Source organism: Pan paniscus, chromosome 1, assembly GCF_029289425.2.
Source record: "Pan paniscus chromosome 1, NHGRI_mPanPan1-v2.0_pri, whole genome shotgun sequence".
Classification (NCBI taxonomy): Eukaryota; Metazoa; Chordata; class Mammalia; order Primates; family Hominidae; genus Pan; species Pan paniscus.
The window spans coordinates 3430948-3445612 of NC_073249.2; the positions used below are offsets into that span (position 1 = coordinate 3430948).

The 14665-nt window shown below is 48.0% G+C and overlaps 1 protein-coding gene across 2 annotated transcripts in view; it reads right to left on the minus strand.

Moving 5' to 3' along the window:
• Positions 1-2144: 2144 nt before the first annotated feature.
• Positions 2145-14665, minus strand: part of KIF26B (kinesin family member 26B) — a 560184-nt gene continuing 547663 nt past the window's right edge. For both annotated transcript variants that reach the window (XM_034950150.3, XM_034950152.3), the window contains 3 exons: positions 13169-13371; positions 12440-12590; positions 2145-9076 (listed from right to left, as the gene is read on the minus strand). In XM_034950150.3, the coding sequence (XP_034806041.2) occupies positions 8928-9076; positions 12440-12590; positions 13169-13371 (503 nt within the window). In that variant the 3' untranslated portion in view covers positions 2145-8927. The remainder of the gene's footprint in view (positions 9077-12439; positions 12591-13168; positions 13372-14665) is intronic.

A 14665-nucleotide genomic window follows, 5' to 3' on the forward strand; every position in this document is an offset into this window, starting at 1 on the left:
TTCTGGAGGTGAGGCCTGGACAAGGGCCCAAATTCTAGGAAAAGGGGCCCCTGAGGAGGGTTTGCCCTGCATGGAGGGGAGCACGTTTGCGTGTTTGTAGCAGTGTTTCTGTGTGCCGGCCCGGCTCGCCAACCTCACTGAGTTCTGGGAGCCTGGAACCTGTTTCATTCACTGCAGCCAGCACGGTGTCTGGGACGGTGCGAGTGCTGCTCAGTGAGGGTTTGCTCAACGATTGTTTTCTACATGTTGAGAAGGAATCCACGAGCTTGAACACGACTCTTTTTCATCTCTTAGAAACATGCTTTAGGAGGCCTGAAAGCCAAGGCTGCTCCGTGGCTGTGGAGATCAAGGCTGTGTGCCTAAGAAGCCCAGGGCGTGGGTCTGGCCTTGTGTGGGCCTGGTGCTCCTTCTCCACTGGGAATTAGGGATTAATCCCAGTAGGGGTTTGCAAATGCAGACCTTTGGTCCACTTGTCACGGGAGTCTGAAATGCTGCAGGCCCCTGCCCAGGTTTTTGTTGTTGCCTCTTCCCCCAAAGTTGATTAATTGATCGATTCATTCACTCAGCTAATATTGGTTGAGCACCCACTATGTTCCATGTTCTGTTCTAGCCACTGGAGTTACAGAACAAGAGATATCCATGGGTGTTAGGAGCACTGCAGCCACTGGCAGGTCAATGCATTTACACTCCAAGTGCTCTGTAGATTTATAAGGGTTTTCTAGAAACAGCACCTTCAGCTAGAAAAACAAGTGGAAGCATCAGACACTGCAACAGGTCCTGCATAGATGCGGAGGCGTTTTCTCCATCCAGGTGCAGGCATAGCCTGATCTGCCATTGCTGGACAATGACATCACCTTGCTTTGTTTTCTATGACCTTCTAGTCCCAGGGGCGTCTGGCCAAATGCAGCATGGTGCCAAGGTAGGCAGAATGGCCACTGTCCTCCCTGAGACAAAGAGACAGGATCAAAAAGGATGGAAAGAATAAAAGTAAGAACAGTTTGGATAGTTTAATGGTTTGAGGGACAGATCCACCTAAGATTGTATATTTGGATAGTTTTTTCCCCTAATGAAAAGTTACTTCTGATGACCACACAATACATATCCTTCCCAGAGATGAGAGGTGCTGATGTGAATTGGGACAAGATGTATTATAGGCTACGACAGGCCAGCAGAGCACTGAGAAGGTCTTTAATTGGGAGGAGTGAGGGCATTAGAAACAATTCTATGATAGAGGCTGCCTTTCCATCGTCTCCTCCCCAAGGGAATGATCAGTTTGGCACCACCTCCACCTTCTCTTCTAGTTGAAGGCATTATGTTTAGAAAACCCTTACGGCTTCTGCTCGGTTTACCCAAAGGGAGCCCAAGAAGGTCTTGGCTAGGATCTGGGGAGAAGAAAAGCAGGGAGCCTTGGAGGTGTGCATGTCCAGGCAAGCGTGGCGCAGTAGGAGACAGGGACTCAGAGAGGGATCTTGCCAGGAGTGAAGAATATGTATTTGCTTTGAGTGGCCATCCTGCCCTATCTCTTGGGGCTGTGGAGCACTCAGCTGATTGGATGAATGTGGCACCAGCATCTAGGAAAGTCCCTCATTACTGTTCAGAGGGAAATGTCTGCAGTGGAGGGAGACTGTCCTCAAGGGAAGGGGCTACCCTGAGAGACCTTTTTCTAGTTCTGATCTGTTTTTGCCTTCTTGCCTGAATGTGCCCAGTTATAACTGAGACCAAGCACCAGTGTAACAGAGGCCCATGCATCCAGGCCCAAGCAATCTACAGTGACTGCAAATTCCCTTATTTTGTGTGAGCCCCAGAAACACTGGACTGAGGGAGGGCAACAGAACATATCCCATTATCAACACAAGCTTCTCCACACTTTCCCCAGCGTCTGGCTCTCAGGCGTGCAGAACAAGTCCAGGGACTCTGGGACTTAGCTGACACCTCTACTCACTCCTGGCTGAGCTGCTGAACTTGTTGGGGGCCAGCTCCACAGGGCGACTAGACAGGCCTCATCCCATGAGGTCCTGAGAGGCCTGGGGGCTAGACTTGGGCCAAGGTGTTGCTGCAGTGAGAAGCACCCACCCCTAGCTCTTGAACTGCTTTCCCCCAAGGCACAGAAGGAGAAGCTGGATAGAGGAATTCACAACTCTGGGTAGAATAAAAGTGAACATTTAATGCCACCATAGTTTGATTTTTTTTTTTAAACACCAGATTCTTTTTTGACAACATTTTACACCTCATATGCCACAAAAAGTCAGAGATCGTAGCCAGCAAACAATGTCTTTACACTGGAAAATGCCACACAGCTTAATGGATTCATGTCACCAGTTTGTGAGAACTATAACTCTTTTTTTCTGGACTGTTCTCCAGGGAGCCTGCTCATATTTATCATAATCAAGCCGACACCTAACGTTTATATAGCTTGCAAAGGCCCATGCACAAAACTAGCCTGCCAAGGGGCTGCTGGGACCTGCCCAAGTACAGAAGAGTTGAATTTCTGACTTTAACAAATGAGTTTTATTGAAGCATTTTAACAGCAAACACTTGTGAACTAACAATGTTTTAAGTGGCCCCAGAGTCTTCCATCTGGTTAAACAGTGGATTTCGACAATAACATTAAGCACTACCATTGAATTGTAAAACAAGATTTTATGAACTTATTTAGGAATTCGCTGTTTCTGGCACAATAAATGCACTTGGGCAGGCCTTGTCTCCACTTTTCAAATGGGCCCATTTCTACAGATAAGCATATTTACATACACATACATACATTACTAATCATGGAATTAGAGATCCAGAGCTTGAAGGAACCACAAAGATCATCTAGCACAATGTCTTCATTTTATAGGTTAGAAAACTGAGTTCTGGAGGAGTTAGGTAATATATCACGGACGGGACGACTGGCAAAGCCGGAATTAGAACTCAGGTTTTCTGTTCTGTGGAATATATCACGGACGGGACGACTGGCAAAGCTGGAATTAGAACTCAGGTTTTCTGTCCTATGGCCTTTCACCATGTCAGGTACCTCCTGTACACACACATCCGTGTATGTACACACACCTTAGAGGAATGATATGTGTTCATGTCTACACATACCTGGTGCAATATGATCTAATGGGAAGAATCCAATAAGCTGGACTCAAGTCCCTGTTTTGCTATAAAACCACTCTGTGAACTCGGGCCAGTCAATGACTAGACTTCAGTTTCTTCATCTGTAAGTGATTACCCCCAGCTCCTAGACAGACCTTTAATTTCTTCAAAGCACTTTCCATCACTTATACCACTTTCTCTTGATGCTCTCCCAGAAGGGCAGCTGTTCTGACCCCCAGTCTTCCACTCGGGAACCTGAGGCCCAGCAAAGCGAAGAGGCTCGCCCAAGGTTGCACAGCTAGTAACAACCAGGCCTGGCGGCCCAGCGTCCTTGCTCCTAGCTCAAGGCCTAGCCCCTCCCTGCCTCTCAGGACCCAGTGAGGGGACAAAATGCCTTAAGGTTGTAAGACTCACTAAAGTACTTTGGTTTTTCCAGAGAAAAAAAACAGGTACTATATATCCAAGCTAAGGAACTCCAGTTGCTTTCCCAAACCCTCTTCAGTAGCACTAGGGGTTGGATGGGAGTCTTAGGGAAATGGAGGGAACTAATACTATCAGCACTTTCCTCAGGAATTTAATGTTGAACCATTAGGAAGAGGCTGGATCCTCTTCCATGCAAGCCGGTGGGCGTGGATTTCCAAGCCCATTCTCATCAAATTCAAAACGAAGGGATCTTTCCCATTTGGCTGCTTACTACAGAAACAGCTTAGATTTTGAACTAAGCCCTGTGCATTGAGGACTGGACCCTAATCCCTATTCTCTTGATTTATCTGTCCTCTCCCCATCTCCCAGCCCATGTTTCCACTAACAGACTTTGCTTGAGTGAGAAAAACATGGAAAAAAATAGCCACAGACAGATCCAGCAAATCTTCACCTCGACGCACGGCACGTGGATAGCATTTCCAACCGTGATGCATAATAAGTAAATGAGAGAACACGAGCAATGCTGTAAAGCAACATCCTGAGTTCACAAATAAATTAGAACTTCTTCATAAAGCAAATATGACAATGTGGGCTGTTAGCAGGATAGGGAATGAAAGAAGGAACCTTTTTTAGTGTTGAAGGTAATTTCTAGGTACGCATGGAATACATGTGTGAGTGTGGTATTTCAGTACTCGCCTCCACACGTGTGGACCTTGGGAACAACTATGCTTAGAGAATAAGGTTTGTATGCAATGAAGGCTTGATACTGCCCCAAGCCGCACTGTGTCCAGTGTTATGACATTGCTGCAGGTTCTGGGTAGGGCCACCCAAAAGCAGAATGTGTTTGTTTAGGGAGGGATAAATTAGTTTCCAGGAATTTTCAGAAAAAATTTTTTCGAGAAGATGAGCTTAAATGACAGTATCTTCTCCTGGATTAGAATTACGCTTGCATTATGATGGAAATAATGAACAGGTTGTAATTTTAAAATGTGTCATTTTGTCAGGAAGATTGCTAAGTGATGCACTTTATAAGCTGTTACCCACCAATGTTGACAGATACTTGCTGGAGGTGGAAAAAGAGGTATCAGAATCCAAAGAAACACTAAGTGTACCACCTGCCCCCACCAAAATTTGAGACCCATTTACTTGCATCAGTGACACTGAACACCCAGCTTTGTTTCATTTGGTGCAGAGAAAAGTGGGCTGTGTGCCTTTCCTCCCTGCCCAGACTCCCGTGTGGTGGCATTGAAGAGTGTCCTTCATGGGGGGACAGCTGGGCCACACACCCCGGTGGCAGCATGGAGGCCCCAGGGACAGTGGCAGCAGACGGCTTAGCCTCAACTAATAGCAAACAGGACTTCCAACCTCTTTCTCGCTGGCAAGTTTTCAGGGTTTAAGACGTATTGTCTTTAGAAGCGAGGGACTCTGTGTGTGCTCCAAGAATGGGTTACTAGTCCAGCAGGAAAGAACGATGAATACAGGCAGGACTCCTTCCGTTTTTAGTTTGGAAATTAACTCATCTTTAGCCATTTTACAGTCTAAAATCCTTTTTGGAATAAGAAACCTAGAAATCCTAAAAACACTCAATATAATCAGCAGTGGCCAATGATATAGACGGCTGTGTTTGCATTGAACAAATCTGCCGATTTGTCAGCCTTGCCTTCTATCCAAAGAAGGTGGCTGGTTTACAAGGACATGAGATACACACCCAAGTGGGCACAACTGCATTTTTGGTCAATACAAACAGAACTCTGAGATTTTATCAGAAAGTCTGAGCAGCAAGCCTGAGACTTGTAGGTGCGTATAAGACTTTTTGAACCTCCACCCTGGATGGTAGATGCGGCTGGACTGAAGTCACTACCGCCTTATAAGAACATAATAGACTTCAAGTTGAAGGCTAATTTATGACAAACCAGGCCAGATTCCTGCCTGTCTAATTCCCCACGCTGTGATGCCTGGCTGTTTACCCCAGCTTCTCATGCGAGGAGCCCCTTCTCCGGCTCCGGGATTCCCACCTTTGTCAAGACGGGACACATCTCTGCATTTGCATCTTAATGCTCCCCCATGTTAAGAATGGCAACTGGCGAATAAACAACAGGCAGAGTGTTCTGATTTCAAATCCGGAAGAGATGAAAGAGACAGCTTCCTCATGATGTAGAGGGGAATTCAAGGACAACAAGATCAAAGTTTGCAGCTCGCAGGTGGGAACTGAAAGCCCATGATAAAGCAAACTCTCGCTCCTCAGCACCACCATGCAATGCGATGTGGAGTGACTCCCAGCGACACAATAGCACCATCGCCCGTTCTTAGGTCTTAGTTTTGCTCCACTGCTAGTGCTTCCACCTCATATATTTGGAGCAGGGGGTGAGGAGGACAGGTTCACACAAGGAATTAAGACCTATGCATCTAAATGTTAATTTCAAATATTTTTTTCTAGTCCTTTCGCTTGTGGGTAATGAAATAGAAATGGGTTCTTTGACATTCCCCTTGCCTCCTTGGGTTCTCTATTATCAAAACCAAGGGGAGACCTGGAACTATCATGTCCGGCCACTGGGTAAGGCATCCTCCCGTGACTGGGACTGCTTCAGAATGGTCAGCCGGAACTCCTTCCTTCATCATCAATACAGTCAATTTATAGGCAGAGACAGGAACAAGCACATCATAACGTAAAATGCCTGATTTCTTCATGTGGTTTATCAATATTGGTAAATTAACATGTTTGCAGCTTATTTAGGTCAAAAAAAAGCAAAGAGAAGAGAGAGAGAATGGACAACATCAACATAAAGCATTCTCCTTCACTGTGGCCTGCGAGGTCCTGCGAGGTGTTCTGTGATTGGCATCTTGGGAAGGAGTCTGACTTGCTAAGAGAACTCCTGGTTTCATTCAACCTTTTGTTATAGCATAAAGTTGCTACAAATGGATAAAAGCAGATTTAGGCAGGAGGCAAGCCGAATGCCACTCCCCTCGGAAGGATTCCATCGGTTTCAGTCCAGGAAGGGCACCAGGCTCTGTCACTGGCTAAAGGAAGGCAGTGCAGCATGGAAGGAACCTCAGGGGAGGATGTGGCAGGGGCAAAAGCCAAACTCACCGATGACTCATCAGATGAGTTTCTTTCCAACAAAAACAGAATATTCACCTTTGAAAATCTCCAATTAAAGACTTTTCATGAACTATATGTTTGAAACCAGCAACCAGCAGCCCAACGGCAAACTCGAAGGATTGGCTTCCCTTTGGGTCCAGAAGCTTCCAAGGATATTACTGTTAAGCAAGCCCACTTACACAAGTGCTTTGAGGCCAGAGGCGAGCCCAGAGCACGCGACTGTCCTGCAGAATGGGGTCAAGGTTAAGGAGCTCAGGGAGGTCCTGCTTCCCAGGGCAACACACTTGTCAGACTTGGGAGATGCATAGAAGGAAGAACGAGCCATGCCAGAGCAGCCTCTCACTGTAGTTTAGCCTGTTCAGCCAGCAGATTTGGGCATGTCTCCTGTTTGCACCTTTGCATAGAAGCAGACTTTTATGGAAAGTGCAAAGCCAGACTCGTGACCCAGGGAGCTGGCTTCCAAAGCACATGAGCCAACAGGGCCACTTGAACCCTGTTCTGATAACAAAGGATCAGGTCATGTGAAGCTCACAAGACTTCGGTTCCCATTTACCGAGTTCAGCCAGCTGTGTGGGCTGCAGTGTCCAGAGCTACACTGACAAGAAATGTAGTGTTTTTTCCCCCCTTGGGGAGTGGCTGGGGCTGAGTTGTTGGTTAATAAAGACAGCCTAGCTTGGAAATAAATAGGCTCATGAAGATATGCTGCATTTGAGGGCAAAAGGGAAGCGTGCTCTGCACACGCCTAAGTACCATCCTCGATGCGAAGGCTGCAGGGACTCTTAGATTCTGGGCTGCACTATCATCAGCACCACAGCTTTTATCAGGGAAATCCCTTGACCACTCTGTACCCCAGGTTTCTATCAATCACTAAAATGGGTATCATAATTCCTAAGGGAATTGTTATAAGGAGGAACATCTGAATTTGAGGTCCTGAGTTGTTGGGAGCCAAGACCTGGACATCCATAGTCTTCAGCTATGTTCTGCCTATCCAGGGTTGTGTGAGTTATGGAGGGGAAGCTCTCTCTGCCTTTGGGCAGGAGCAAAGACTGAGAGGACAAGCCTGTCCCTTCTTGGCATAGAGGCTTTGGGACATAGGAGAGCTGAAATCCTTGTACTCTGGACAACAGACAAGATGTACAGTCTCAAGAATCCTTGTTCTAATCCAATACAGTTGAAGTCTCTGAACAAGCCTGAGAAGGTCTCTCAGCTGGGGAAAAACCCACTTTAATCAATCTACAACACAACACTAGAAAATACTAAAGAAATATGGCTCTGGTGAATTGGTTCCAGCTTTCCTTCAAGACTTTTTGGAATAAAAATGAATATGAATTTTGAGGGCCATGCAAACTGTGGATTTGTGGGTCAAGGAACCACACATGTGGAGGACTTGAGGGGGGCAAACTGTCTACAGAACATACAGCCCACCTCCCAGGAGCAGGGAGGGCCCAGGTCGCAAAGGACTCCTCCTCCCCTGTGCTGCAGGGTCCATCTCCTCACCTGGTCTCTAAAGCACCTGCCCCACAATCAACCTTCTGGGTCTACCCTGACCGCACTGCTTGTTGGGATGTGGCATCGAGGTCACCTGCTGCTCCAAACCTACTTTGGAAACACACACACTGGCTCGTGCCGAGGAAGTCTCTCTGTTTGAGTGGCCTCACCAGAATAACCATAAAAGACAGGTAACATTTATTCATAAGCAATACTGATTAGGAAATAGCTCTACAAACACAACTTACTTAGAAACAGCAAGTCAGAAATAGGATAAAACACCAAGAGAAAACGAGCTGTGAATACATTTCCAAAATGTTTTTCTTGTTTGTTTTGTTGTTTTCATCTTGACTAGCACCATCTGTACACAAGAAAGTATGAACATAAATGTTTGGATAATAATAAAGATTTGCAAGGCACTTAATCAGTCATTCTGGGTCTTTTTGTTGTTGTTCTGTGTTCGCTTTCCACAGCAATCCTACATCCGCCCCCCTCCTTTCTCACGAAAGCAAGAGAAGAGTGAGGTCTCTTTTGCTAGCAGTTCTTATGTACAAACAAGGTCTTTAAGGTTCCTCAAAGTGCTTTTTCAGTCTCACAGGGCTTGGACACCCCTCGGGCTTCCCATCCTTTTCTCCTTCCACGGTGTTTGACGTTTGCACCTTTCCTACAGAAAACAAAAGAAAACTCGCCTTCCACTCAACGCTCGCTCCAGACTTGCCACCAACCTTCATCCTCATTCATTGTCTTTGATGCCCCAGCACAGAGGGCCTAGGGGCGTGCAACATCTCTGAAGTCCTGGGGAGCGGGGGACCACTAGGACAAGGGTCTGGCGCATCTACCGGCGCCTGGAGGTGATGTCGAAGCAGGTGATCATCATGAGATGGGCCTTGCAGAAGTTGACACGGCTCTCCAGGCGCTCCGTCACACACTCCAGTGCCTCCAGGTACTCCAGGGAATCCAGCTCCCAAACCTGCTCCAAGTCAACTGCAAGAGAGGAAGAGCCTGATGGAGATGCAGAGCAAACAGGGTGAGAAGCAACTCCCGACGGCTCAGCCTGGAGCTGCCACCCCCACATCTACCCCTTGGCCTAAAGGTCTAATTCGCTTGCCTTAGGCCACCGCAGAGCTCCCTCCTGCCTGACTCTCGGCCTCTTTTGGGTTGAATGGAACACTCTTTACCAGTGTTTAGATCCTTAAGGTGTTTTTTGAGAGTCTACTGACCAATAAGGTGACATTCTAGCTCCCCCTACCTCCAGCCATGGAGGATCCAGGATGGATCCCGGGATTTGAGAGATGCTACCACACTATTCACTATCAAGTAAATAGTTCAAGCTGAGGTGGGGAGAGTCCCTCCCTTTTGGGGGTCTCAGTTGAGTGACATTTATACCTCTGCCTCCTTATATGAAAGGACGTTTCTGGATTATAACCCAGATGCCTTTCCTGATGTTCAGGCCTGCACAGAGTAAAGTCTGTATCCTTCCAGGCCTGAAGAGCAGGTATCTGGGATCAACCCCTCTGGCATCAAGTCCCCTGCTTTGTCCAGAGGTGGCCGGGCAGAGGGATGGGCTCCCTGGCCCAGGTCCAGGGGTCCAGCAGGCTCCCGGTACGAGGAGGAGAGGCATGGACAGCAGCCCAAGGTGGTGGGATGGCCCTGGAACCCCAGGCACGAGACAAGCTCTGAAGAGACAAGCTCTGGGACCTCCACCTCTGCTGACAGTGTCTTTAAAGGCATGTGAGAATAGTAACTCCTACGCTGCCTGCCCTGCCTGCCTTGAGTTGCTGTGAAGAATAAAATGTGATAATGAACACGAACTTGATTTGAAAACGATGCCGTGCTATGGAAACAGTGGGGGATTAGAGTGGACGCTGTCTGCAGAGTGTCTTCTTTCTGCAGATGAGGTCCCTGAGAGCTGGACAGTGACGTGACTCACTGAGGCTGACACAGTTAACCAGGACTAGAGCTGGAAGGAGACCGAAGGCCCTGAATACCAGTTTAATATTTAAAAACCAAAACAAAAAAGCAAAAGGAGCCATCATTCTATGACCACCTCAGACTACATTACTGGACAACCTTAAAAGTGGCATCAGAACGAAGAAATAGAACTAAAAATGGATCTTTCCATGCCAGTCCCCTGCCTCATGCCCACAGGGAATAGTCAGCAGGCAGCTCATTGATCCTTTTTTTCATTACTGTTTTCAATTCATCTTCAAGAAACAATCTGTAGTTCCCCTTTCATGTAGCTTTCTGTTCATTTTCTTTCTCAGCATCAAAAACACGTGATTTTTGACATGTACAAAGACTAGAAGGAAGCAATTGTTTCCTAGAAGCATCTAAACACATATGTATTGATGTTTCAGCTTGTTCCCATCCTGGGAAAAATATGACTTTGTAAGATGAAGATAATTTTCAAGTCGGCCTTGGGCATAAACAGTTCTTGAAAATAAAATGTTAATGAAAATAGCAAAAATGAAGGAGAACTGACTGAAAGGAGGCCCCTGGGATCTTGAAGTGGCCAGGGATTCCTGAAACAAGGAAAAGGGTATCTGCAGCGGGGAGGGATAAGCACAGCGCCCCGTGCGCATGTCACGCGCAGACAGTAACCAACGCCCTCGCCCGTCTGCCCTCCCCATTAGCGCCTTCGATGAAAGGCCCTCGCAGGACTAGTTCATGTCTTTGCTCAAATTTCTAACAGAAGATCCAGCTCCTCAGTGCATCATGCAAGCAGACACGAAGGAAGTGCCTCCTGTTTTTTATTTTTATTTTTGAGACAGGGTCTGGCGCAATCTCCGGCTCACTGCAACCTCAGCCTCCTGAGTAGCTGAGATTACAGGTGCCCGCCACCACGCCCGGCTAAGTTTTGTATTTTTGGTAGAGACGGGGTTTCACAGCATGTTGTCAAGGCTGGTCTTGAACTCCTGGGCTCAAGTGATCTGCCCACCTTGGCCTCCCAAGGTGCTGGGATTACAGGCATGAGCCACCATGCCCGGCCAGGAAATGTCTCCTGTTGTTGAACTTTGGGATAATAGTAATAATTACTACCAGATCCTGAGCTCTCATCCTGGGCCAAGCAGTGTAATAAGCACCAAGAGGACCAACGGGAACTGATTTATACCTCACAACTGCCCTATGGTGTAGTCACCATTATTTTCCCCATTTTACAGCTAAGGAAGTCAAGGCTCAGAGTGAAGTGTCTTACCTGAGGTCCCACAGCTAGTATGTGAGAAAGCCAGCAGCCAAAGCAGGTCTGTATGCCTGTGGCCACAGTGGCAAGTGCTGCAACTTAATATTATAGAATGCTCCACAGACTGTCCCAAGAATCCAATGAGAACTTAGGGAAATGTTATCACCTTATCCCTGTGGAGAGGCAGCTGCTGCGAGACTGCAGTTACATGTGGAAGGCACAGCTGGGAGGCTGACAAGTCCTGCCACTTTCTTCCGCACCTTCACCCAGGACCATTTCACACCAATATTTTTTCAACCAGCTGCTTTGGAACATAAACCTAAGCTTCCAGCCTCCACCTGCAGGCCCTCCGCACTGGCCGGGGAAGACTGGAAGAGGGTTGGGGCAGTGCAGGGGAGGGGCTGTACAAAGGAGGCCTGCCGGAGGCTGAGGGCTGGATGGGAAGGGGAGGCAGAGGGAACTTGAATGGCAGGAATGTATTTCACCCCACAGACTGAGTGTTCCAGCATTAGCTCCTATATCCGTGTAATAGCTGGGACCAGACTGAAGTTTTATTTTGTGCTAAATGGAATGGTCAGGAACTAATAAGACAATTGAATCCACCTTTCAAAGAGAGCAAAATTGTCCTGAATTGTTATTAGATGGTTATGGTCATCCTGGGCTTTCTATTAAATGGAAATAACACTGTGGCTGTTTTTTTTTTTTTTTCCCACTCAAAAATGTTTTCCTTGCTTTCTGGGTTCTCTGCGTGGCTTTTCGAGGACTGTACACTCTACCCTATTAAGGGCTCTATAAATTCTTGTCTATTTCAGGCTAGATATGCAGTGTGATTTTGTGGCCTAGGAGATTTGTAATACAGCCTTCATGTCTGGGTGATCTTCTGCCACATGCAGGGGGAAAAATCTCATTTTCAGGTGCTTTGGACTGAGACACGTAGAAATAATCTTGCAAGAGCAATATTCACCACCCCTCTGCTGTCCCTGCCCCTCCCACCCATCCCCAAGGGAGTAGGGCTGCTCGCTCGGTGCGACTTCCTCCATTTGATGGGCATCCTGTGACTGAGGACGAGGACACAGCCTGTGTCACTGTCACCCTGGGCTACACGCCAGCCCGGTTGAGCAGGTGAACCCATTAGTCACAAGGGTGGGAAGGCACCCCGGCCTTACATTCACTGAGCCACTTGTTGGGATCCAGCATCAGATACTGTTTGGTCGCCTCCAGCTCCTTCATCAGCCACTCGTACTTCGCGCGGACCTCGGCGATCCTCTGCTGGCGGTGTTCCAGAATCTTCAGCTTTGCATTGAAGCACATGGCCTCCTAGCACACAGACAGAGAGGAGAAAGGGCCCTTCCGCTCACACCCAGCCCACACCACAGGAGCACCTGTGAGTATCGTTGATGGAAAGCAGGCTGGGCTTGGAGACGTGTGGGAGGGACATGGGTCATCTCTGCCAAATTCTCCCTTGACAGACCTCAATTCAGACACCTCACAAGGTAGGACTATGACAGAACATTCTTGGACTATGACAGACCATTTTTGGACTATGACAGGCCATTCTTAAGTTGAGAAAGCAGGTGGTGGGTGTTCAAGTTGGACAAAGGCTGGTTAAGACGGGGAGCCTCAAGGAGCCAGAAAAGCCCCCAAGATCACCAGCCCCCCACCCCTGGCTTTGAAGCCTTTAAAACATTTCAGGAAGAGAAACATGGGGCTCTCTCCAAGGCCTCTGTCCAAAGGCCCTTTGCTAGGACAGAAGCCCCCTTCCCACCACCCATGCCAGAAGCCCGCTGGGAAGCCCGGGTCTGAGTTGTCTTCCCCAGGGCCCTGCCTGGCGCCTGCTCAGGCTTGGTGGGGAGCTGCCACCACGTGGGCAGGGGGTGGGAAGGAGGCTGCCTCACCTTGCTGGTGCCCCCTCGTCGCCGCTGCAGGCGCTCCACGTCATCGATTTCATAGACTTTAATCTCAAAGGGTTCCCCAAGGCCCCTCGGGCTGCTCCGCAAGGGGCCATCCACCCAGCGGACGCCTGTGCTGTTGGTGGGTTTTCTCACAGGGGAAGAGGTGTCCAGGGATAGTGCTGGGATAAGCCTCCGTCTCTGAGAACCTGAGGAGGGGGATAAGCCCAGAGAGTTAGTCTTTCTGAATTTCAATTTTTTTTTTTTGTTTTTTTGAGACAGGGTCTTGCTCTGTTGCCCAGGCTGGAGTGCAGTGGTGCGATCCATAGCTCACTGCAGCCTTGAATTCCTGGGCTCAAGCAATTCTCTTGTCTCAGCCTCCTAAGTAGTTGGGACAACAGGTGCACACCACCACACCCAGCTAATTAAATTTTTTTTTGAGAGACGACATCTTGCTATATTGCCCAGGCTGGTCTCAAACTCCGGGCCTCAAGTGATCCTCCCACCTTAATCTCCCGAAGTGCTGAGATTACAAGTGTGAGCCACTATACCCTGAAATTCAGTTGAAGCCTGAATTTCAATCTTTTAAATATTTTGTGGATGTAACAGAGGAGGTCATGACAAGCACCCCAGGATCTGAGGTAGGGCTAAACACTCCCACTTCCCACCACCCACCTCCACCTTTACTCCCCTAAACCAACACTTGGGCTTTAGCTCAGCAAACTCCCTGAGGAATCTTTAGAACTGCCTCCTAGTTTCCACCTGTAAAACATGCAGCCTAGGGGGCATCCTCAGCATGGATAGGTCAAAAGGTCCTAGCGTTTGATGTCATTACAGGAGTTCCAGAAAACACTGTTTATTTGCTTATAACAGCAGCAGTAGCACTCACATGCACTGGTTACGTGCCTGGTACTATTTCACACGCTTCACACATTGTGACGAGGACTGCTAGTTCTCTCCCAGTATCTATCCTCTTTCTTTCGCAGCAGAAGAGACCCTGGGTATTTATTAGTGAAGCACATGGCTCCCAGAATGGAGACTAAACTCTTGCATGGTACAGGGGACTGAAGTTTTGATGAACAGATGTCAGTTGAAGCATGTCTCCTCCAGGAGACAACAAGGAACACTCACTGCTGTGTTAATTTTCTCTATGAAGTGAACTCTGGGCTCCGAGCTCCTTTTGCTTCATATTAAACCTCACTTTTTTTGAGGGGGAGTCTCACTCTGTCGCCCAGGCTGGAGTGCAGTGGTGTGATCTCAGGTAACTGCAGCCTCTGCCTGCTGGGTTCAATCAATTCTCCTGCCCCAGCCTCCCTAGTAGCTGGGACTACAGGTGCCCGCTACCACGCACGGCTAATTTTTTGTATTTTTAGTAGAGACAGGGTTTCACGATGTTGGCTAGACTGGTCTCAAACTCCTGATCTCAAGTGATCCGCTTGCCTCAGCCTCCCAAAGTGTTGGGATTATAGGCATGAGCCACTGTGCCCGGCCAAAACCTCACTT